At 36.0% G+C, this 26,935-nt stretch overlaps 1 protein-coding gene across 1 annotated transcript in view; it reads left to right on the plus strand.

The window, feature by feature from the left end:
* Nucleotides 1-1,332: 1,332 nt before the first annotated feature.
* The window catches only part of LOC129216806 (disks large homolog 1-like), a 175,217-nt gene continuing 149,614 nt past the window's right edge, over nt 1,333-26,935 (plus strand). Inside the window, exons 1-2 of the mRNA XM_054851023.1 lie at nt 1,333-1,359; nt 1,814-1,849. Coding sequence (XP_054706998.1) covers nt 1,333-1,359; nt 1,814-1,849 — 63 coding nt within the window. The remainder of the gene's footprint in view (nt 1,360-1,813; nt 1,850-26,935) is intronic.

Below are 26,935 nucleotides of genomic sequence, written 5' to 3' on the forward strand. Positions count from 1 at the left end.
AGATGAACAACAGACTTTAAGCTTAATCCTTCATGATGATGATATGATGACGTTTATTTTTGACTGATCAAATCTAAGGCCCCTATATATACGAGCCGACGCATCAGCTTAAGATCAGCCTTTTTGGATCGGAGCGCGTTTTTGAGTGGTTGTCTTTTCTGGCGAGTTATCGCGTTTGGTGATTGTTCACTGTGAGCAATTATATTAGCGGCACGTGAATTGTTTATTAAATAAAATATTATTTTCCGCAAATTTGGCGAAATCTGAAACTTTACTGCGGTAACCCAAGCAGTGCAACAATGAAAAATCCGATCCAAAATGGCTAAACTTAAGCTGATGCGTCGGCCTATCTATATAGCGGCTCTAATCAAATCATTCGAACGAACCACTCAATCCAATCGATCTGTTATTGAAATCACGAGATATGTGATCATTCGATTATACAAATTTTCAGTTGTGCCTTTTGTAGCGTGTGATCAAGGGCGGATCCAAAAATTCTTCAGGGGGGGGGGGTGCGATTAATTTTTTACTTGATCTCTTATTACGTATCTGATTTATATCTGCTGAAAAGGGGGTGCTGGAGACATCATTTTCATTTAAAGAACGAAAATATAGAGATTTAGCCAAGTTTTCTGTTGATAGAGGTTTTCTAAAATTGCATTTTAGAAATTCCATTTCGTTACATTTCCGGCGAAATTTTTCGAAAACCCCTCCCCCTAACATCATCGAAAGTTGTCTAAAACTGCGCTTTTTGGAGCTTCAGTTTCCAAAAGGTTTCCGTGAGGGAGATTTGAACCCGATTATTTCCTTAACGTCATATCAAAGATGGCAATACACTTTCATTTTAGGACTTTAATTCGAAAAATATTTGGGGTTCAAGTCTCTCAAGGGAGGGGGGATCGCCCCATCGCCCCTCCATTGTATCCGTCCTTGCGTGTGATCCTTTAATATAAACTCACTGCCAAAAATTCAGTATGGAATGAAAAATTGCAATTTCCGAAAGCCAATCTGAATTTTCAACATAGAGGCTCCAGAAAGAACCTGTTTCTCGAACTCTTATTTTAAGAGTATTAGACAAAAGGGCCCACCACATTTTTTACAATTAATATTTTCCCAGACGTGGGAAAAATATGAATTCCCCCATGTATGTATGTATGTATTCCCCCATGTTGCGGGCTCTCTTGGAGTTTTGTGAATTTCACATTTAAAAATAAGTTTTATCTCACTTTTCTCATACCGGGTCCCTATTACAGTCGTGCCCCTTAGATGTGGGACCATGGAGCACTAAATATTAATTGCGACTGGCCCTCAAACCTAAAAAATCCATCACTGATGGAGAAGCTGCAATTTGCTGCTGAGGTAGAATCAGTAGCAAATTTTAACGAAGGGGGCCAGGGGTCGTGCTACTGCTAAAGGGAAAAAATAAATGAACTCTCCCATTAACAATTCTTTAGTTTATTTCTAAACAATATTTGAATGAAATAACTTTTGTTTCCAAAAGGAGTAACATTGTAGTCAGAGGTCAGTGCGAAAGAATAAGTTTAACTGGCTAAATTCACTGGCTTAAGATTCGAAGTTTAATAAAATCACGATTCGCTCGGTAATTAACTGTAAGTGAGCTAAAAAATATTTTAAAACATAGTTATAAAAAGTTATACGAGGAGGCGCTTTTTAATTTTACTCCTCCGTGCCCTCTCCAAAAACTTTTTCTGGGTAGAATGAGTCATGCTTTGCGTAATTTTAATTTCACTTTTTGTTGCATGCATCAGCGTAAGTCATTGTCATTCTAACCCAAATTTTCTTTCTTTTACAGAACACCGATGGCTGGTTGTTGCCGGACTTCGACCAAGTAAGTAGCATTTCGACAACATTCGTTTTTTACTTCCTTTCACAAAACAGGAAGTATTGTATTCGCGAAAAAATTTTCACTCAAAAATCGGCCTTAATTTACATTTTGCTCACCCCCGAATGAATGTTGAGTTTATTTTTTAACCCACACCACACGTGGATATATGCCTAGGAACGTACAGACCCCCGAAATATCCATTTTGAAGATCCCCGAGTTAATTACAACGAGTTTTCTCGTGACGTCTGTATGTGCGTATGTGTGTATGTATGTCGCATAACTCGAGAACGGAATGTCGTAGAAAGGTGAAATTTGGAACTTAGACTCCTAGTGAGGTTTAGATGTGCACCTCCCTTTTTGGTTGCATTCGGATGCTCCAAAGGAGGTCGTCTTTTGCCCCTTTTTTGGCGGAAATCATTGTTAATTTCGATATGAACTCAAGTGGTGTTATAATTTGGCGAACACTTGGCGATATATCGCCAGTCTTTTGGTCGCCAAGTTTTGTCGCCAACTTGGCGACAAATTTGGCGAATTAGAATTTTTTTTTTTTAAATCTGGTTTTAATTTGGCCACTGTTGGTGATATTTAGAAAGTAAACTATTGAATCCCATTAAGACTGCCAATAATGAGAAAATGACATTAAATTGGAGTAAAAGGAAGTAATGTGATGCACACATCAGCTCGTTTCTGTAAAAAACCAATCTTATTTAAACATATGAGGCAGTGAGAAGCAAAGGAACGTTAGTGACAAGATTAAAAATTTAGAGATATCCATTCCAAGTGGTAGGAGACCTCTCTCCTGTTTTGGGGAAAATGTTAGAATTAGTAGCTATGATAGTTGCTGCCACACAGCATGAATTAGAAAAACTTTTCAATGACAGCCTACTTAGGATTGGAACTTCAAACGTGTTTTACTCGAAACATTAAAACGTCCCCTTAAATCCTTTTGCTTCTCGCTGCCTAATACTATGATGCATGTTCAAAGGCGAACAATGTTGCATCTCTACCGGTTGCAGTTTAGTAAACTCAGTATGACGGGGCAGAAATTCAATTTTCCAATGTATGAGAACTATCCTCCTAGCTTTATGTTTGAAAAGAATCACAATTTTTGGGAGGGGCAGTTATCAGCAGTCATATTAGATAATTGCAATGCCGTGGGTAAGTAAAGGGCAGTGTTACGTTCTGGTTCGAAATGAACATACGTGCAAAACACAATGTGGACTGTATAAAAGTTAAATCAACACACTTTATTAGTCGGAGCCACTACTCCTAATTAACTTCTAATAATACATATGAAGCCACTACTTCAAAATAAACAACGCATAAAGCCACTACTTCATTAGATGCAACAACACTTTTTGCAAGAAGAAAAAAGAAAAAACACAACAATTATCAAAACTGTTGCCATAGAAAACAATCAAAAAATTAAACTTTTTCACGAGGTAACGTTTTTTGGAGGAAGTACCAAACAGGCAGCATCGGAAAAATTTCAGTTTTCTTTTTTGGAATTTTTGCCTTCCCCATTTTATGTTAGCTTAATTGTACAAGCTTGCTTATTTGGGTTTCGCTGCAAATAAAAACACGAAAAAAAAAAAAAAAATCCATCAAAGTCTAGCATTTGCTAATTGTTAGTATTGAATTTGAAACGCATTTCCTCAAGTATCTCAAAAACTCATTTCTGCACATACTGCCCCTTACTTTCCCACGGCAGTACAGCCTTCTATATCTTATTATTATCCTATAAGAATTTTCGTTGTCCTCCAATTTTATCCGAATAGTTAACAATCCTTTATTTGTTCCATCCAATCCTCAAACATTATTGCAGAATTAATAATCGTTTTTACTTTCTTCTATATCTAATATATAGAAGAAAGTATTGGATTCGTGCAAATTTTCGAATTTCGAATTTTGACGGATTCGAACGTTTTGAGGTGTGCTGAGTCCATTCCGACTATTTTTGGAAAATGTCTGTCTGTCTGTGTGTGTGTGTGTGTGTGTGTGTCACGTCTGTGTGTGACCAGTTTTTTTGTGGCCGCTCTACAGCAAAAAACTACCACATGAAATCGAACGAAATTTGGTACACATATGTGCCGCTACGTGAACTTGTGCCCATTGGTTTTTGGCGCGAATTCCTCCAAGGGGGGTGGAGCAATGGGACGTTTTTTGAGTTACGCGTGCTTGCTATTCCTCAGGAAGTAACTGGCGGAATCAAACAAAATTTGGTCCATATGTTGCCATTAACAGGAACAGGTGCTGATTCAATTTTGCTGTTAATAACTCAAACGGAAGTTGAGCTATAGAACGTTTTTTGTCGTCAATTGTGACTGCTGTATCTCAAGAAATAATGAACGGAATCAAAGAAAAATTTATTGACAAGTAGCCCCTAGAGGGTATAAGTGCTGATTCTATTTTGGTGTCAAAAGCTGAAAAAGAGGTGGCGCAATCTATTGTTCTTTTTTTTTTTTTTTTTGATTTTGAGTGCCGTATCTCAAGAAGTAATGCTACGTTCTATATGAAATTTGGAATAAATATGAATCCATATGTAAACAGGCGTTGGTTCAATTTTGGCGCCAATCGCTCCATGGGGGGGGGGGCTGATTTTTTTTATTATTTTGTGTGAATAAAAATAGCTTTATAATTGCAACAATGAGAAAGATAAATCGTAATAGACTGTCGTCTGCGTTTATCTCGTGATTTTAATTGCATGGAAATGATCGGAAATATTATCTCAATGATTTAAAATTGTTAACTGTTGCCATCTTGTGTTTATTAACAAATAAATGTTTGTAATTATTTCAAGCAAGGCTTTTAAAATAATTTTAAATTTTCATTCTTTGCTTTGCTTTTGAGATAAATCAGGGATTGCGATGGTCGTCAATATTCCAGGCCCCACAATGTAGGCCCGTAAAAATTTTTAGGTCCAGAGATTTTCTCTTTAGAATCTTGATCTGTAGGTGTTCTAATGTGAGAATATCTTGGGTAGACATGTTGAATCCTGCGCGAAATAATTTTACAGGCCATCAAAGATAGCGGCCATTTTGGTTCACTTGCTCATTACGTTTTTCGCAACGTGCGCACCTATAAATTTTATTTTTAGTTTTGAACTGAAATTTTTGGGCCTTAGAAAGTCAATTAATGTAATAGTTATGTCATAAAAAACCGCTCTGACTTTTTCCACAATTTTTGCGTGAGGTATCTCTGACGTTTTTTGTTTAACATTCTAGTTACTTAAAAGTGTACAAAAATTAATAACTCTTAATGAAACCAAACGATTTCAAAGTGTAAAAACCTTTTGTGTAAATCAATATTTTTCAAGGTCACCAGCGCAGCCAGCAATATCTTCTGTAGGGGATTTTTTGGTCAAAAATACCTTCTGAAGGAGGTTTTTTTTGATGAAAAAACCTTCTGAATGGGTTTTTTTCGATCAAAAATACCTTCTGAATGGGGTTTTTTCGATCAAATATACCTTCTGAATGGGATTCTTTGATTGAAAACACCTTCTGAAGGAGATTTTTTGATCAAAACAGCCCTTTCATATGCATAAGCTTCTGTATTAAAATTTGCATTAATGTTAAAACCAGTAGCTATAGGGATTCCCCCCCCCCCCCCGTCGCTCTACGCTGTTCAAGGTTATTTATCGTCTGCTATCAAAGTAATTGTTTTCGAGTAAAAATATTCCACAGTTCCAAAAACTTTTTGTTTCATGTTTTTCTGTGACAATAACTATTTTAGCAATGGCTGATATTTCCAAACCGAGTTCAGAAAGTTTTGGTAGGCAATTGAAGGCATCTTGAAGACAGTTTTAACAAACGAATATGTAGTTTGTAAAAAGGAATCAAGAGAAAAATTATGTTCTTCGACAAAAACAAGTTCGGGAAGCTGCTGAAATACGCAAAGACGCAATATTGAAAAACGCGGCAAGAAAATATAGTATGTCATTGCAGCAACTAGTGCTATAAGAAATACACGAGAGGAAAAACACTAAAAAAATGGTAGAAAAAAATGCACAGACAAGTTATTTTGAAAGTGAAAACAATGTTTTAGAAAAATCAGAAAGTACTGAAGGAGGTCCAAATGAAGACGAAGTTTTTGACAGAGTAGCAGATCTTAACAGCGATATGAATGTTTCTGCTGCGAATTTATATGCAAATCCAAACTGTATAAGTTCTTATATTCGAAAGTATGCGCGAGAAACCAATACACAGTCTGCGCGACATCTATCCTCAAAATTTGAACTGTTTAAAAAGGCAAATGAAATATTAAAAACTCTATTAAATGCTGGGCATGGATTTATTCTTTCAGAAATAAAAGAGTTGATGCTCAATGCTCAATGTAGATGAAAATGCATTGGTTTTTATTAATGAAACAAAACTATTTCTCGTAACAACGTATAATGAAAGGATTCTTTTCTGTGCTTCCGAAAGAAAGAATGAACCTTTGTTGGTTTTTTCTAGACATCTATCTCCAAAAGTACTTGCTGCTGCTTTTAGCTCACAAGAAGCTGTGAAGACTGCAGAAAATCATTGAGAATCTTAAGAAAATCATTATAAGATGTTGATTTTAGACTACAAGAGAAGTTCTGCTAAGCGAGTAAAGACGGTTCAGGATGCTCTTGGCTCAAAGGATGAGGAAAAAAGTCAAATAATGATTCAATCGCTACGCACAAATATTGGAAGCTTGAAAACAGAGATTGAGTTTTTGTTAAAGGATGTAGTGACAAATGAGAACTGTGAAAGGGTTGGGAAGTGTTTTGTTCACTGGTATCACTTGTAAAACACTTGATTATTGCTGATGGCGAAGAAAATTACAAATTATACGTTCAAACTGTTGAATTACTGTTTCCAGTCTTTCGTGTATTTGATTGCATCATTTATTTACTATATGAAACATGGTACGTAGAGAGGATAAGGGCGCTAGAAAATGGGTGTCCCTACCTGTAAGAAAAATTCATTCAAGGTAAATTTGTTGTTAAAATTCAATGCTGTGAAGCCAGAGATGAAATTGGAACAAACAATTCAACGGTCACAGAAAAGTGCCGGAGAAATTGCAGGGCAGACGAGAAAAAGTTGCCGAGTGGCATTTAGAGTATCATGAAATTTTAATGATATGCAATGTGTTTCGTGGTCTTACTAGTTCTCATTTAATGGATCACTGTGAGAGTGTCCCGCATCCTTATTTTTATAGGCAATCGTAGCCAGTATTTTGATGAAAATGTCAAAAGACTTGTTGATTTTATCTATCAACATGTAAATCCCTATGATATTTCTGAAACAGAGAAACTTGACAACTTTCTCACTAAACAACTTGTGAATAATAGTGTCAGGATTCGCCTTCTCAGTATCATGAATATTATGAATCATTGATCAGAACCGTACCGCCAGTTTATACTGGATATATTTTGCTTCAAAAATTGTCTGATTTACTTTCCAAAGTCAACCTACCATGCTTTGAGGCACACAGTTCTTCATAAAATATCACTTCTAAGCTAATGGGAAAGAATCATCTTTAACAAGGGTACAGAGACATGGAAATAGCGAAAGAAAGGGGAAAATGCATTAAAAATATTTTAGCTCATGACTTGTGTCCAACGAACACATTATGTGATGGTCAGGGGCGTACACAGAAAATTTGGGGCCCGTCACAAATGCCCACAAATGTTTCGGCCGCCCTTCCATATTGTTTAAGCACATATTTCATCCCTAGTTTTAAAAATAATAGGCCCCCCTTCAGGCTCAGGCCCGGGCCAACAGGTTTCTCTTCTCCCCCCCCCCCTGTGCACGCCCCTGGTGGTGGTGATTCACCTACCAAGCTAGATTGCAGAAATATCCGTTCCCAGAACATTTTTTATTTAGCAAAGTATATCCCCAATAAAAACTGCCTTCGTTATATATTTCATGCCACAAGTCCGCTAAATAAAGAAAACTTCTGGCGAAGTAATCAGCAATGTTCTGCATGGATTCCTTCCTGTATGCTCTTTTCATGAACTTCTTCCTGTGTTCGATAGTTATCTGCAGCATGTTGTGAAATAATCCGAAAAGATGAGAAGAGAATCAACTAAGGGCAGAACAAACATTGCTGTAATTGACAGAAAAACACTAGTACCGATGCAGGTAGAAAAATTCTGGTCTTCCGTATCAAATAAGGGAAATTTACAGTAACTAGCACGCAAGGAAATAGAAGAAATGTCCAAAAATGCCACATTTTCAGCTATTGCTAGTGGTTTAACAGTTAATGAAGAAGCAATCTGCAATACTTTTCATAGGAGATTTGAGACACATCATTGAAGAGCTTAATTAGAATAACTCAAGAGAAGATGCAGATCTACGAATTTTTCCACACATAGACTGGGCTGATAAAAATTGCTCAAAAAGAGTGGCTGCGGCATCAAATGATACAGACGTCCGTCGTAGTGCAATAACATGCAATGCAAAAACAGATCGTAACCTTTTTTAAAAGTAACTAATCTTGTATTTTTCATTTATTGTGTTGTTGAAGAAACATGTATGTGATAAACAGGAGTTTAAAATGAGCATTTTGGATTATTTATTAATTTTTGTACCCTTTTTAGTAACCAAAATAATCAACAACAAATGTCGGAGATATCTAAACGTAAAATTGTGGAAACAGTAAGAGCGGCTTTTATGACATAATTAATACATTAATTGACTTCCTTAACTCCAAAAACTGCAGTTCAAAACTAAAAATAAATTTGTTGGTACGCCCGTTGCGAAAAACGTAATGAGCAAGTGAACCAAAATGGCCGCTATCTTTGATGGCCTGTAAAATTATTTCGCGCAGGATTCAACATGTCTACCCAAGATATTCTCACATTAGCACACCTACAGATCAAGATTCTAAAGAGAAAATCTCTGGACCTAAAAATTTTTACGGGACTACATTGTGGGGCCAGGACTACAAGTTTTGGCATATGTAATTTTGTGTTTGTTGGGAATATTGCTTCCTCGTTAAGCATGGGGAGGGATCAGAATTATAAGAAAGATATAGAAGAAAGTTTCGTGATGGCCACAACATACTAGTTTTAACTCCTAATCAAAAAAAAAAAAATCTTCATTTAGCAGATTGGAATTTAAGGAGAATATTATTATTTCCACCATTTTGGTGATATGCTTTCATGAAGGGATTTCGAATCGTTTGTGGGCGGTTTATTTCCAAAATATGTTCATGGACTGGATCTGAAAAATTTTGGCCAGAATAAGTCTCCATCTCGTCAAAATGTTTTAACCCCTGACTTGATTACAATTATGTCATTTTTTGGTAGGGGTTTAAGACTATTTCAAACAGTCTAATCAAGACTCTATTTTCCTCAAATTACGAAAATTGTTACTACTTAAAGTTTGAGTTGCTACGCAGTGGCGGCGCGAGAGCAAAAAAAGACGTCGGCGATGCAGTTTTGCGAGGCCTTTTTAATCATAAAATATTCTCAGACAGATAATTGAAATCATGGAATTAGTTTTTGTACTAACTATTGGCACTTGAGTACCTAATCCACTTAATTGCTAGGACAAAAACATTTTATGACCACTAGCGCAATCAAAAAGAAGTTTTTTTTGGTGGGGGGGGGGGGACGGGGGGGGGACGACACATTGAAGGGAAAAAAATGACCTGATAGAAAGGGGGGTCCGGGGGGAAAATTTTGAAATTTGTTGTTTAAAAATGCCGTTTTAAGATTTTGTTTGCTGATGTTAGGGGAAAAGAGGTACAGAGGTCTCGGTGGAAATTTCTAGAAATTGAAGCCTTAAAAACGCAATTATAGGTCATATTTATTGACTTTAGGGTCAGAGACTGTCCCAGATCAAGTCTTTAAAAAAAAAAAAAAAAAAAAAAAAAAAAAAAAAAAAAAAAAAAGGTCAAAATCAATCCCCTGCAAATTCTCGAAATTGAAGTTTCAAAAACAGAGTTTTAGACAAGGAAGGGAGCTCTTCCCTCGAAAAGTTTTAAAAATTACGGTCTTAAAAACTTTAGCAATATTTTATATTTAGGAGCCATTCCACTTAAACTTTTTGTTAATGTAGTTTAAAAAACCCAATTGCTTATGATATAAAAGAAAGGCAGTATGGGGACCCTTGCCCGAATATTTTCTGAAATTCAAGCCTTCAAAATGCGATTGTAAGGCCATATTTTGTAATATTAGACTCGGTAATTTTTGAAATTCAAGCCACAAAACGCAATTTTAAGCAATTTTCGATGTTGTTGAATATATGGGGGCTTTAAGCTGGAAATATAGCGAAATTAAAGACCTGGAAACGAAATTTCAGATGCCCCATAATGCTTTCGGTTTGTGTGTGTGTGTGTATGGAGGAGGGAGGGGGTTCGGAAGAGCAGCATTTTGAATATTTTCTTATTTTTAGACGAACGTAGAAAACAATAGAAAAAAGAAAAGAAATAGGATGGGGGTGGGGGGAATAGAGTTGGCTGATTAATAAGTTGTAGCTATTGAATATTTTTAATTCAGGCCCCGACAGAATTGGTCCCCGCATTTGCTAACGCTGGCTCTGTGCAGTCTCCCCTGCACGCACTATTTTGATTACTTTTGTGTCTGTTGTATTTAATTAGAGCTTCAATTGAAAACATGGAAATTTCTTAAAACTTCTGAGAGTTTTGCGAGGCCCTATCTACGCGAGGCCGTCGGCAGTCGCCGACATCGCCGACGCCTAGCGCCGCCACTGTTGCTATAGTCCAGTCAAATTAGGTCGAAAAAGGGCCGAACCCGGACATTCAAAAAAAAGAATGTGCATCTATACCAAGTTGTTCGGTATCATGAGGAGATAACGTACCAAAAAGTCCCAAGAGTTTGAGCGTCGGGTTTGGGAGTTATGGGGGGCAAAGAGGGGGGCTCAAAATGCAGATTATTGCTTTATTTCAGCTGTATTTCCAACACTATTAGTTTTCATGAAAGGGTAATTGAATAAAAGTTGAATATGGAACAAATTACAAACACTGCAAGTACTATTTTTACACACATCAGTCATTAAGAAACGGGGGGATTGACCCCCCCCCCAACCCCTCCCCTTTGGATTTTGAGACATATTCATTGCACAAATGCAAAAGTTTCATTGCAGGTATTTTATTGTTTTTTTAATGACATTTTCGAGTGTATTCCCTTCCCCCCCCCCCATGAGTAAAAAAAATGATGGGCGTAATCATACGTATCTCAATCCAAAATAACGTTGACACTTATTTGTTCATCGAATAAGAAATAAATTCCGAAGTGCATTCTCTTTGAATTTTTTAGAGCTGTGCTACAGAATATGAAATTTCATAGATTCATTTTTGCCGATGGATATTATACTAAGAAAATTAATAGTAATCCTATATTTGAATTTTTTTTTTTTTTTTTTTTCGGTTTTAAGTTAAAATGCCGTACAGATGGCATTGAGATTTAATTCTCCTGTACGCAGGCTCGAATTTATGTACCCGCAGACCCAGCAATGCGGGGGTCTGTTTGGGAGGGGGGGGGGGAGTTCAGACCACTTAGGTGGTTAGATGGCCTAAGAAACCAAAAACTTTAAGAAACTAAATAAAAACCAATACTTCAAATTTAAAAGCTGAAACTGTTTTTATAATCTTTTAGTAAAGATTTGAGAAACTATAGAAACTCAACACGTAGTATTACTTATGAAATTTAACGAATCTTAAGTAATAAAAATAGCTTTAAAAGGAGTCACCAAGTTGTGAATTTGAAACAAATTCTTTTTAATAATAAAATAATATACTATGCACAGAAATAATCATTAAGAATCCTCAAAGTTTTAAAACATAGAAACGAAAGCACACACACATCGGTTCTAAAAGTTTCAAGGACAAAAACAGAAAGAAAATTTGGTGGTCTAACGATTGCATTTTTGCATTGTACTGCTCTGTACGTCTGTTTTTAGGTCTCAGTGCGAATCGGATGTTGGAATGAATAGGAAAGGGGTAGTTACTGAAATCTGAAAGGTAAGACGTTGCGCCTTAAGCGCAGGGTTTGATTACCCAAAAGGCTCGGGAAGCTAGAGCTCCCCCTCAGAATTTTCAGGAAGCCCAAAAATTACTGAAAAACTGCTTAAAAATTCCAGATTCAGCTTTTAAAGGTACTGCAAACATTAGAACTGGTTCGATCAAATTTGGCCGAACTATTACAATACACTTTCATAACAATTTTGTGACAGTACAAATCTGTTTTAGCAACTAACCACCCTTTATTGTTTAGAATTTCAGTGAAAAACGTATGTAATTTACAAAAATTCTATCTGTCGGGTAGGAAGAGAAGTTAAACATTGATCTGAATTTTGCTGCGTCACTTTTAAAAATAACACCTGTAGCAACAGTGAATTTTATTTAAATGTGCGTTGAATTTTTAGAAAAATTTCCAACACAGAATTTGTAAGGCCCTGAAATGAGAAGGAGCTTTCCCACTTCACTGGTTAATCGGGGCCTGCTTAAAGTCTTCTATAAAAATAATTTGTGTTTTCTCTTCACTTTGCAGATTTGCCGCTTCTATTTCTATAACCTCTGTTGAGTGCAGAAAAAAAGTAAATGGACCATAGGAAAGAACTCATTTAAGCGATGTTTGTTTTGATTTTCAAGCGTAATTTTTTGGCATTTTTCAAGTTTGAATTGCTTTATTCCTTAAAACATTTTCAAAAGTAAAAACTACGGCTTTTACTTCCAAATATATAACCTGCTATGTTTCTGAAAAAGTTTAAGAAAAAATTACAAACATTTTACTTTCATTTAAAAAAGGAAATGACAAAGAATCTCTGCTTTTTTTTTTAATCTTTTTTTTTTTTGGTAAGTGCAAGGATTATACTTGCAAATCTCCTCCCCTCTCCCCTCCCTTCCTGTGGTTGAAATACTAACAAGTATGTCACTAGCGGTGCTGCTTCGTTTCTAAAAGTAGCTATCAATTTTTGACACTTAGATTCGACCATTTACGGAAATTCAGTGTACTATTTTCGCTCAACGTTTATAATTGAGATCGTTCATAATCTTTCAGTATTTCAGACTAACAATCAATCAAATGCTGCTGAATAACCAATTTTTGTATCGCTTGTTTAGTCAAAATTCGATAAAGTGTGTTTAACGTCTGTTCCTACCTTTTTACATTTCAATCCGACCCGCTTCTGTTCTTCTTGGGGGCATAACATAAATATATTTTCTGTTTACTTCAAGAAAAATGTAGGTTTTCACTTTTAAACTTGCATTTCCATTAATTTACTATTTTAAAAGAATCGAAAAACTTTTTTGTCTCCAAATTAAGGTATTTCTGTGAAAGTTTTTCTTACAAATGAAATTGAAGAACAAAATTAAATTGCTGAAAAAGTCGCATTGCGGTACATTCCTCCGTGGTACTAAAAAATTTGTCCCGAATGTATAACTATAAAGTTAGCAAAAGAAAAATGAGCTAAAATGGCAGAAAATGTAGAACGTGAAATAAAATCGGAAAAAAATGACACACTAAATGTGTTTTTGTCACAAGCATATAATTCCCATTATTGAAATTATGAAAATCTAACTAAGAAATTAAACGTCATTTGTACAAAATCCAGCGTCTTATAAACTCGGCCAATGAAGAGTTAAAGATGTGGTTTAATCAATTAAAACCAGGAAATTAAAACCTTTTATGAAATTTGAAGACTGAATAATAAGGAAGTAAAGTATTTCAATTATCAAAACTAAACATTTTTGAACAAATCGTTCAAATTACGGGAAACACATGGTTGAGGAACAAGACAAAGCTAAAAACCACATGAAACCTAAATCTGGATCATATTTTTAAGAACTTCCAGTATTCAATTTAATCTGGCATAATATTTGGCAGGAATAGACATTGAAATGTCTGAGAAACACGTCAAAAATTTGTATTTTGACCCGATTAAGCCCGTCATTTCATTAACATGGGGGGGGGGGGGGGGGTGAGGAGAAGGGGAAGCAAAGGGAATGTGCTCAAAAACGTTATTTTAAAATCAATAAAACATGAGCAAGGAAATTTTTTCATTTGTACAATGTATATCTCAAAAATCGGAGGGGGGGATCCCTCCCCCCCAAAGACAGATCTTTGCAAAAAATATTACTTGTACTATTAGTTATATGTACCATATCAACTTTTATTCAATTACCCTTTCATGAAAAGGAATAGTGTTATAGATACAGCTGAAATAAATCAATAATCTGCATTTTGAGCCCCCTCTTTGCCCCCCTGTAACTCCCATACCCGACGCTCAAACTTTTGGGACTTTTTGGTACGTTATCTCCTCATGATACTGAACAACTTGGTATAGGTGCACATTCTTTTTTTTTGAATGTCCGTGTCATGACCTAATTTGACTGGACTACTACGGAAGGACTGAGAAAAGCCGAGTGCTGTTCGAAGCAATATGGGAAGCGTCCCCACCGGCCGGGGTGTTCCGAATCGATCCTTTTTCTTTTGCTATCTAATAAGGCTCGTACGCTGGAGGATTAGATTGCGGGAAATCTCGCCAGAAACACTTTGGAATGTTAGCGATACTAGTTTCGCTCCCCTCGGGAAAGCGGAAGCAGGATCAAGTTCGGATAAAACTTTGGAAATTCAATGAGTTATTTTAACTAAGCTCATCTAACTGCTAGTTTCGAATTTTAATGCATGTAACAGTACATGCAATTCACCGCCAGCTCGGTCATTTCCAGCCGAGGACTGCAGTTTCGTGCTTATTAGCACTCATCAGCCCGGCATAGGAAAGTGACCGAGCTGGAGATGGAAAACCATTTAAGGAAGCCAAGAGTGCTAAACAAACTGGTAGCTAATATAGAATTAGCGCAGACCAGACGAGTGACCCGAAGCAATGGTTCGGTTCAACTCGAGGACTGAAGGCAAGGCATGGTATATTCAGTAAATTACCGACCCAATAGCCAGGGCTAAAGTAGAAAATACATGAAATACACCGCCAGCTCGGTCATTTCCAGCCGAGGACTGCAGATTGAAGGCAAGGCATGGTATATTCAGTAAATTACCGGCCCAATAGCCAGGGCTAAAGCAGAAATACATGAAATACACCGCCAGCGCGGGTCATTTCCAGCCGATTACTGCAGATTGAAGGCAAGGCATGGTATATTAGTAAATTACCGCCCAATAGCCAAGGCTAAAGCAGAAATACATGAAATACACCGCCAGCTCGGTCATTTCCAGCCGAGGGACTGCACAATTTCTGCTTTAGCCCTGGCTATTGGGCGGTAATTTACTGCATGTAACAGTGCTCACTGTACCAGTTCGCGTTCAATGTTGGCAGTCATGTTCTTCAACCTAGAGCGACTGTCTTGTGAACTTATATTTGACTGTACAGGGCTAGTAGCATGAAGTGCCCCTACTGAGTGACTTGCTAATCAAAGCCGATTAGAAATCACTAGAACCTTTCGAGTGGCACACAACCTTCTGCTGTACCGTTTTTTGCCACTAGGCAACGTTTTAATGTTTCACTGTGAACGTTGAAATTATTATTTTTTTGAGCAATCACGATTGCTTACTGTTCTCACTTGATTGTTTTGAATTCCTATGATTTAATTTCCCCCCCCCCCCCCGCCTCCCTCTGCAGCACCACCGTCGACCGGCGGCCTCACGATGCTGCTCCTATAACGAAATTAGTCTCCAGGTTGCGGCACTTACTTGCCAACAGTTACACATACACCTACACACACATACACACACAAACACCTACACACACATACACACACAAACACATACACACACGCATACATACAGACACCTACACAAACACACCTACACATACACATCTCCCCACACAAACACACATACACATAACTACCCACACACACACACAAACACAAACGCCTACATACACACACACACACAAACTCACACGCCTACATACACACATAGACACACACGCCTACATACACACACTCGTGATTGCGAAAAGCATAATTTGAAGTGTGGATGTCAAAGTTCAAATTACATTTTTTGTTTCATCTGAACTCTGCGGCACCTAGTTCAAACTTCTGTGACATTAAACTTAAGCACGCATATTTGCGCCGCGAACTTCCATCAGTTATTAAACAGCTCTGTCTATTAAGAGCAAAATGCATATGATTTTCAGTTTTACAATGAGTTTGTTTATATTTGCTGTAGCTCTTTTGTTACCTAAATAAAAAGCATGTGAAGATAAAAACTTTATAGTTATATTGAAAGCGATACTTTTTTTTCTTTTTTTTGTAACAATTAATCCAAGTTGTACCAGAATTCCAGAAATTATACCAATGGGCGTTTTATCTTAAGTCACCAAATACTGGTCAAAAAAATTGAGCTTTTTTTTTTTTAGCGGTACCCGCACAGCTTTGCCCATAGTAGAATATTAAATATACATTTGGTTCATCTGTATATATTTACAAATAATGGATGATTTTCTCGCCAATTTGCTGATGTTCATTTGCTCGCCCATGTTATGGTAATTTGCTCGTCCATGTTATGGTAATTTACTCTTCCATGTTATGGTAATTTCCTCGGTAAAATTGACTTAAAATTGGAATAAAAAAAGAGCAAAATCAAATTAAAAAAAAATCATGTGCTCCCCCCTATGCTACGAACTAATTTTGTGCCAAATTTCAGGAAAATCGGCAGAACAGGCTCGGTGCTATGCGCGTAACAGACATCCAGAAATCCAGATATCCAGACATACAGACTTTCAGCTTTATTATTTGTAAAGATTTTGGATTTAAGTGTTAACTCGATTCCCTTAACTAGTTATCTACCCAATAGCGTTCCATGAAGTCACAAGATATAAATCTGCAATTTATTCACAGTTAATGGTTAAGTTGTGTATAACTTTATTTATGACTTCTCTCTCCAACTGCCGAGTTCAATTATTTTAACTGAGTATGGTTAAATCGCCAAATCCACTGGGAAATTTTTAACACAACTGCAATTTTTAATACAAAATTAACTGCAAGAAAGTTAAGCACGAAATTGAGTTCCAGGCTTAGAGATAGTTCAATTATTGCATTACTTTTTTTACTAATATTAATTTTTACTTCCTTTCACAAACTAGTATGTTGTGGCCATCACGAAACTTTCTTCTATATTTTTCTTTTTTTTTCTGATCCCTCCCCATGCTTGACGAGGAAGCAATATTCCCAACAAAAACAAAATTACACATGCAAAAACTTGACTACCATCCCAATGTCTGAATTATTTTAAAAGCAAAGCAAAAGAGCGAAAACTGAAAGTTATTTTAAAAGCCTTGCTTGAATGAATTACAAATATTTTATTTGTTAACAAACATAAGATGGCAACAGTTAAAAATTTTAAATCATTGAGATAATATTTCCTACCATTTCCATACAATTAAAATCACGAGAAATACGCAGACGACAATCTATTACGATTTATCTTTCTTATTGTTGCATTAATAAAAATATTTTTATTCGCAAAAAAAAAAAAAAAAAATCAACACCTCTTGGAGCGATTGGCGTCAAAATAGAACCAAAGCCTGTTTACATATGGATTCACATATATTCCAAATTTCAACCAGAACGTAGCATTACTTCTTGAGATAGGGCACTTGCAATGGAAAAAAAGAACGGGTGATTGCGCTACCCCCTTTTTAGCTGTTGACACAAAAATAAAATCAGTTTTTATACCCACTAAGGGCTACTTGCCGATAAATTTTTCTTTCATTCCGTTCATTATTTCTTGAGATACAGCAGTCACAATTGACGACAAAAAACGTTCTATAGCTCAACCCCCGTTTGAGTTATTGACACCAAAATTGAATCAGCACCTGTTCCTGTTAGTACCAACATATGGACCAAATTTTGTTTGATTCCGCCAGTAACTTCCTGAGGAATAGCAAGCACGCGTAACTCGAAAAACGTCCCATTGCTCCACCCCCCTTGGAGGAATTCGCGCCAAAAACTAATGGGCACAAGTTCACATAGGGGCACATATGTGTACCAAATTTCGTTCGATTTCATGCGGTAGTTTTTGTTGTAGAGCGGCCACAAAAAACTGGTCACACACAGACGTGACACACATACATACACACACACACACACACACACACACATACATACACACACACAGACAGACAGACATTTTCCAAAAATAGTCGAAATGGACTCAGCACACCTCAAAACGTTCGAATCCGTCAAAATTCGAAAATTCGAAAATTTGCACGAATCCAATACTTTCTTCTATATATTAGATATAGAAGAAAGTAAAAAGGAAGTATTGTATTCGCGGAAAATTTTTCACTCAAAAATCGGCCTTGATTTCCATTTTTCTCACCCCCGAATGAATGTTGAGTTTCTTGTTTTTTTTCGACTCGACCACACGTGGATATATGCCTAGGAACGTACAGACACCCGAAATATCCATTTTGACGATCCCCGAGTAAATTGCACCGAATTTTCTCGTGACGTCCGTATATACGTATGTATGTGCGTATGTATCTCGCATAACTCAAAAACGGTATGTCCTAGAAAGTTGAAATTTGGTACGTAGACTCCTAGTGGACTCTAGTTGTGGACCGTCTCTTTTGGTTGCATTCAAATGTTCCTAAGGAAGTCTTTTGCCCCTTTTTTTGGGGGGGGGGGGGACCATTGTTAATTTCGATGTAAACTCAAGTTGTGTTATTATTTATCGGACACTTGGCGATATATCGCCAGTCTTTTTGTCGCCAGATTTTGTAGCCAACTTGGCGACAAATTTGGCGATTTTTTTCTTTTTTTTTTCATTTGGTTTCAATTTGTCTACCGTTTGGTGATATTTAGAGAGTAAACAATTGAATCACATTAAAATTGCTAATAATAGGGAAATGACATTAAATTGGAGTAAAAGGAAATCATGTGATGCACACATCAGCTCGTTTATTATTATTTTTATGTCTTCGTTTTATATTTGTTCACAATGCGTTTTCTTAAATAATACAATTTTTTTAAATAAAATTATGAAATGTGGCAACAAAGCAATGTTTTCAAGCATTTTTTAAAAATTTCAAATACCGGTATTAATACCGATTTTCCGGTATCACTTTTTAAAAATACCGAATACCGATAGTGAATTTTCGGTCCGGTATTGCAATCCCTACCAGTATGTCTTTCTCTTACTCGGGCACCTTCGGATTTTCGCTGAACCTTGAAAATATTCTTGATTGGCACATCATTGCGAAGTAACTTTTATTCCTTATGAAATGCATTATATTCCTTTCTCCATTTCGCCATTTTGCCGGACCTCCACCCCATAAAGGCGCCTTTTTTCCGAGCGAAGGCGTCAGTGGTCAGTCGAAAAAAAATCAATCGCTTATCTCTCTCCTAATCGTTTTCCCGGGCAATATGCCTTGTTCCTTTTATTCCATTACGCATCCGGATTGATGGTGGTTGCATTTCCCGGGCAGAGAGAGAGGGGCATTGAAACCATAGCACAGCGTAAAAGTGGTTTGAACATTTTTTTTTTGAGCAATCACGATTGCTTATTGCTTTTATTTGACTGTTTTGATGTGCTATCATTTTATTTCCCCCCCCCCCCCCCGCCACCCTCTGCAGCATCACCGTCGACCGGCTCCTCCGATGCTGCTCCTCTAGCGAAAACAGTCTCCAGGTTGCATCCATAACCTACACACACACCCATACATACGCAACTACACACACATACACACAAACACATACACACATGCACCTACACATAAACACATACACGCACGCATACATACAGACCCCTACACATACACATACAAACACATACACACACGCATACATACAGACACATACACACACAAACACATACACACACATACACACAACTTCCCACACATTCATGCTTGCACACAGATACAAACACATATGCCTACACACACATACACATACCCCCCACACACATTCATATACACAACTACCCACACACTTATGCCAGCACACACACACAAACACACACATACACATTCCCCCTACACACAAACACACATTCCCCCTACACACAAACACACATTCCCCCTACACACAAACACACATACCCCACACACAAACACACACGCCTACATACACACACACACACACATTTGTGATTGCGAAAGACATAATTTGAAATCAAGATGACAAAATTCAAATTAATTTTTCTTTTTTCTTTTTTTGATATGGTATATGTATAAAGAATGGGCTACTCAAGGACATTAAGTCAGTTACAGCAAAAGTTTTTAATCCCAACAAAACACAAAAGTGAAAAAGGACCAAGTTTGGTCTTGCCGAAACTTTGGGCTACTTGTTGTCACCGACAAAAAGCATCAGATCCAACCGGTACCAATTTCCAGGCACGGGAAAAGAAATTTTGGGCCCGTCACAAATGACTTTTACGGGCCTTCTCTCCATATTGTTTACCCCTACGTAAGTAGGGGAACTTGGGGCAAAGTGGAATGGTTAAGATGACTGAGATTTTTCAAAATGAAAAAATTGGAAATTTGTTTTGAAAATTACAGTACATAAAGAAAGAGCATTGTATTTTATAATAAAACATGCATTGAAATAGTATTTTTTATTTTTGGCGGTGAATTTTCGCTTTAAAAACAAAGTGGAAAATTTTCACTTTATTTTTTCATGGGGCAAAGTGAAATATGAAAAATTTTTGCAATGGTTATTTTTGTTATTCGGTTATAAAAAATATTTTTGATCAAATGAATCACAAAATAAAAGATTGAATGCGTAAATAAAAAGTTGCTGGAAAAAATAAGCGAATAATTAAATAAATAAATAAATTAGTGTATCAGGACGAATAAACGAATGAGAAAGTAAGTAAATGAATGATTACATAAGTGAATTACTTAATTAAAGTGTGTTAATAAAATAACAAAAAAAAAAAAAAAATGCGTAAGACATTTAATAAATGATTGAAAAATTAAACAAAATTAACTATTTCACTAAAAAATATTTAAAACACAAATAGGCTTAATATTAACTAAATAAATGTTGCATAGAATATTAGAAGGTCTCAATTAATGTTTCAAATGTTTATTACAAGAACTTTATTATTTTATAATACCAAAAATAATTTTCGACTTGCAAAATAATATTACAGTATGAGTATCAATTTTTGAAAATTGCTTGTATCATCATATTCTTTGATTTTCAGAGTTAATTCTTTTTTTGGCTGCAATAGGCTACATGTGTTACTACGTAGTTAAGATATTACTAGATAGTTGGCGCTAAAAGCAGAGTAAATATTTCACCATTTCACTTTGCCCCCACAATCCATCATATATTTCACACCTCATTTCAAAAATTTCAGGCTCGGGTCCGAGCCAATAGGTGTCCCTCCCCTGCACTCCCCTGCCAATTTCCATAGCAGTTCCCGCAGCTAGACTGTCCACTGTTCTTGAATTCATTGAGAAAACAATTTTTTACTCTCCTTTTGATATCGTATTTTAACTTGTGGCAACTTTAAATCGTTAACAAACTGTGTTGAAGTTAGTTCACTACTTGAATTGTAAAGTAACCTGCCAAGTTTAAAATCCGATATCAGGAAAAGTAAACGCAACTCCAGTAACCATTATTTCCAAAGGACCCCCTTCCTTTTATGATCAAATGAATCTCTGTTGATTGTAGTTCAAGCAATCATGCAGCTTCTTTTTATGCGTAAGCTATTCAAAACCAGGGCCGGACTGGACCCCTCAGAGGGGCGCAAACCTTGGAACTTCAGAGGGGCGCAAGATATTTCTGTACTTATTTACCCGTTGTAGATGCATACAACGAGGGGAGGGGGGTAAGGGGTGCGAGGGTGAAAATATTTTCATGTGTCATTACTCATTACTATTTATAAAATTTCTTGCATAAGTGATCCCACGAGAGGGCATTAAAATTGTTATTTGGGTGTTTTAGGGATATTTTCGGGGGGAGGGGGGGAGTCCTCGTTCTTGGTATTCTAATATTTTGCCTGCGAACATTTTTCTTTTTAAATTTTTTTTTAAATGTTTTATTGACCTTAAGAAGTGGAATGGTCTTTATTAGGAGAGTAGTGTAGGGTTTCCCTTTAAGTGAAATATGTAATACTTTAAAACTACGGTCCGAGGGTTTCTCCTACGGAAGAAATTTTGAAAAAAAGATGTAAAATTCTGCATTTTGAAGCCTTTTAAGGAGAGATTAGAGCTACAAAAATATCAGAAAAAAAATAGACAAGCAAAGCTTTTAAAAGTTATATAATCGTTACAAAATTAAGATAATACATAGTAAAAATTGTTTTGGGGTCTACAAATCAATGCAGTCGATAAGCGAGGGAGGAGAAATTAATATTGCTTTTGTTTCTTGCTTACATCGACTTTCGGTGTGAGTAGTCTTTAATCACCTCTCCAACAGTGGTGCAACCAGAACTTTTTTTTTAGGGGGAGCACATTAAAAAAAAAAAAAAAAAAATTAGATCTTATTGGAAAGGAAAGAAAGGGGGTATGGGGGTTCTCCCCCGGAAAATTTTTGAAACTTGTAGTTTTAAAACCGCAATTTAAGACTTTCTTTGCTGATGCAAGGGGGAAAACAGTACAGGGGTCTCAGCGGAAATTCTAGAAATAGAAGTCTTAAAAACGCGATTATAGACCATAATTGTTGACTTTTGGGTAAGGGATGAAGCTTCAGGGACTGTCCCGATCGATTTTTAAATAACAGAATGTTTTTAAAAAAATACTAAGCACTTTTCATAATGCTCTCAAAAGTACAAAATAACTTTTCTGGGTCAGAAAGGACAATATTTAAATATTTCTGTAGTTTTCAATCAATTTCACGAAAATGACTCCACAAACAAGGAAAAGTGCAACTCAAGTCTGGTGAAGAATTTTTTATCATTATCTAACTTTCTGTCATAACTTTAAATGTTGAAACATGCATATTTTTGGGGGGAACTTTGGTTTGAAATGACTTGAGCCACACTTTTCCTCGTTTATGGAGTCATTTTCTTAGAATAATTGAAAACTACAGAAATACTTATAAAGTGTTCCTTCTGATCCAGAAAAGTTATTTTGAAGTAGTATTAGTAGTAGTAGTAGATTCAGAAAGTGCTTAATATTTTTTAAAAAATATTCTGTATTTTATTCTTTTTAGTGTAAATGTATTTCAGAGATAGAATAATGTTACTATCACGAAATTTCACCTCTTTTTCTCATATAAATGCTTCATACCAAAAGGGAAAAAAACTATATACGTGTCTGAAACTTTAAGCATTTGGCACTAAAAATTAATCCTTGTTCCCCTGTAGGATTTGTTTGTTCGGTAATTTAATTAGAACCATTTAAACATTAAAGGTTTGCAAAACTAATTCATAAAACACAACAGACAAAACACTCCTGATCAAGATCCGTATTTCTTTACTTAGCCCCGTTTTCGATTATTGACATATATAGATGAGGATAAAAATCCAAAGAAAGCAATGATAGTGGATAAATATCATGCTTACTCCAGAGAAACCTTGATTCAAAATTTGTTTTTCATGATTACTATTAATATTGCTGTTGTAAGGAACAAAAATTGTAACAATGGGTTTTGTATTTAAACATTTAATGGGGGAAATTACATGAAATTTGCTATTTTCCATCCTAACCGAAATAATAGTTTTATTTCAAAATTTAATTTTACAGCTTTAAGTTGTACCTTAAAATTAAGCAAATCATTTAGTGAAATCCAGTAGTCTCTAAGTGATCTAGTTGCTGAAATATAAGCAAAAGCAGGCCTCAGATTACTCCGTGACAATCAGGCCAAGTATAATAAAAGTGTTTAAAAAAAATAAATCGAAATCAATTGTTCCTCCCCCCCCCCCTTAATTTTTAAAATTGAAGTTTCAAGAACGCAGTTGTCGACAAACTTTGAAGATTTTACGGAAAGGAGGTTCTGGAGCTCTTCCCTGGTAAAATTTTCAAAATTATGGTCCTTAAAACTTTTATTTTATTAGCAATATTTTATATTCAGGGACTATTCAACTTAAATTTTTTGTAAGTGTATTAAAAAAAGCCTTTTTTTTTAAATTTTATATATTACAGAAAGGCGGTTTTGAAACCCTTTTCCGTATATTTTCTTAAATTCAAGTCTTAAAAACACGATTGTAAGACCATATCTTGTTATACTAGGGCCAGAAATTTTACGAAATTAAAGCTCACAAAACACAATTGTTAGCGATTTTTGAACTTGACCAATAAGCTGCAACCACTAAATACTAAATATTTTTAATTCAAAAATTTCTTTAAAAGAAATTAAGATTTTCCCCCAGACAATATTATTTTTTTTAAATTAAAATCACTTTGTTTTCCCATTATACGTGTTCTTTTTTTCTGTTCAATAATAAAGAATAGTTTTGAAAAACATTTAGCTCAGCATTCTGTGTGTGCGTGGGGGGGGGGGGGGCTGTGGGTATCTCTTCTGGTTGCGCCTGCCCTCCAACCAAAAATCTTTTAATAATTGCATATACATTTTGCAAAAGGAGCCTGTAAAGCTTTTATGACATTTTTACTTCAACTGATTACATTTCATTGACTTTCCTGCTCCTTTTGAGCCTTATTACCAATACACCATTGACAATATTAAATATTTAATTATAATAAAAGAAAAATATGATTTTTGGCTGTATAAATATATTTAAAAATTGTGTTTACCGTACCATAGTCTACAAGAAATTGTTCTTTCAGTCAAAATTATGACCACACACACATCCAAAGTTAAAGTAACATGGCTAAACATAAGAACGTAATATAATACTATCTGCAAGTAACGGAAAATCTACAAATAATTGTGAACAAATTTTACAAAATAAGTAAATGAGCTGAAATCAATAATGAATATTGTGGAATCAGGAAAGATAAGATATGAATTAATAATATATGTACATAATGATGCTTCTTAAAATGGAAAAACGGACATTTCCCTCAAAAATGTAAAAGGTTATAAATATAAAGCTTGAAGGAATAATTTAATAAGTTATCACACAATGATAAAAGTTGCCTCATTTCTTGACTTCGCATAGTTCGTCAATAAATTTGTCATTGTAAATTGCAAGAAGTTTCTGTTGTCTCAAAATTCAAGATGGCAAAAACGGATCTTTATAGAAAGGTCCTCTTCTTTTGGGGCAGATCCGGATCTACATACCCGCAGACGCCGCGGGGGGGGGGGGGGCACACCACAGAGAACCCACGGTCCGAGTGACCAAAGAATGTTTTTAAAAAAATAAATAAAAAATGTGTACTCAAATTTAAAAAGTTGAAAATATTTTCAACATTATTATAAAAATCAGTATTAAAAGTTCCTCATAACTGCTCAAAACCTTAAACTAATAATAATTACAAATAAATTTAAGCAATTTAAACAAATGAACTCATAATTAAGGTAGAAATATTTAAACAGTTAAAAACAAACAACAATCACTCGTTTAACAGAATAGTCATTTGGGGGGGGGGGGCGCAATCCAGTGGCCTGTTGCGGGCCCTGAAGATTTTTTTCAGGGGGGAGGGGCAGAAGTTTTAGATCCGGACCAGAGGCGGAGAGTTTTTTTTTTTTTTCTTTTTTTTTTTAAGAAAAAAAGACTTTTGTCGCAATAACGTGAATGTCGTGTAAAGCGCGAAAATATTTATTGTTACAAGAGTTATAATAAGGCTGTAGGGCGTTTTAAAAAGACTGAAGAGCGCAACTAAAAACGCAACAGGATGCTTTGCTTAAAAATTAACGATTACTGGTACGGAGGCATGGAATGTTTGTCGTTAAGTGAAAATTAAAAAAAAAAAAGACTCTCTTCTCCGAAAACATTTTTTTTAATGTCTTAAATGTAGTTTTAAGTCTTTTCAAAATTCAAGATAGCAAAAACGAACCCTTCAAGAATCTTGTAGCGTACGACAGTGTATGAAAAATGTCATTTAAGACCTGAAAAGCGAGGTGGGGGGGGGGGGGAAAGAGAGTTTTTCAAGGAAAAAAGCGGGGCTGCGGCGTCGAATAAAAAAAAAAAAACGACTACGGCTCTGATTCCGACTTCGGAAATTTTAGAACTAGACTAGAATTTACTCCTTAGAATTTTACTCCTTTACCCCAAAAAGAGTTCGACTCCGACTTTGACTCCGCAAGCACTGGCAGAGTTGCGGACTTTGGGGAGGGGGGGGGGGAGATGAGCGACTCTTTCTCCGACTCCAACTCTTGAAAATTTAAACCTTCGACTCCCGAATCCGACTCCTTCACCCCAAAATTAGTTCGACTCCGGCTCTTCAACGCCGACTCGCAACCCTGGAAAAAAGACATTTTTGTCAAGTTGTCGCGATAACGTGAATTGAAAAGACTGAGGGCGCATCTAAAAACGCAACAGGGCACTTAGAGACTAACTAACGACTGCAGGTATGGGATGTTTGTATTGATTCTAGATTTAAAGAGCTCTCTTCACTGTTAAAACCAGGAGTGCCACAGGGGTAAAGAATTTCACCCTAGGGTGAAAAAACAGTGCCGCGGGGTGAAACTGAGGCTAGGAAGTGTCGTCAAGGTGCTTTTGGTTCCTCAGTGGGTGAACGACGTTAACAAAAGTGATTCAATAGGAGAGCGACTCATCGCGCATGCGCTCTGCAGACTAATCGTCCAACGACTTCAGTTTGAATGGCGGACGAAGGAAGTTGCAACGAAATTTGCTTTCACATTGAATGAAGTACAAAACTGAAAATTTCGTGGATTATATTCGAAATATCGCGTAAGTAAAGGCATTTGATCATATTGTAGCACTTAGAGCTTTCGAACATATTTAAAGTGTTTAAAGTATGTTGACAACTGCTTATTGTTCCATTTACCTTATTAAATATTTAATATCTTGCTATTTATATCCTGTAAAACTGTTACCTAAAACTATCTATCAGTACTATCTTGAACAACAACAACATTAAAAATAAAAACGTTTAAATCAGCTGATAATTGAATTGCTAATTCCGGAATAAAAATGCATCGACGTGAGCAGCCAATATACCAATATCTATTTCTTCTCAAATGAAATAACTACGTAGTGTAAACGAACAAAGCAGCAAAGGCGGGGGGAAAAAACCGCCTGAAAAGAAATCTTTCTCACTCAGCGTTTGACTCATGAGTTTCACATCGTGTTTTGGTTAACGTAACTTTCTT

This window comes from Uloborus diversus, chromosome 2 (genome assembly GCF_026930045.1).
Source record: "Uloborus diversus isolate 005 chromosome 2, Udiv.v.3.1, whole genome shotgun sequence".
In the NCBI taxonomy this organism is placed as follows: domain Eukaryota; kingdom Metazoa; phylum Arthropoda; class Arachnida; order Araneae; family Uloboridae; genus Uloborus; species Uloborus diversus.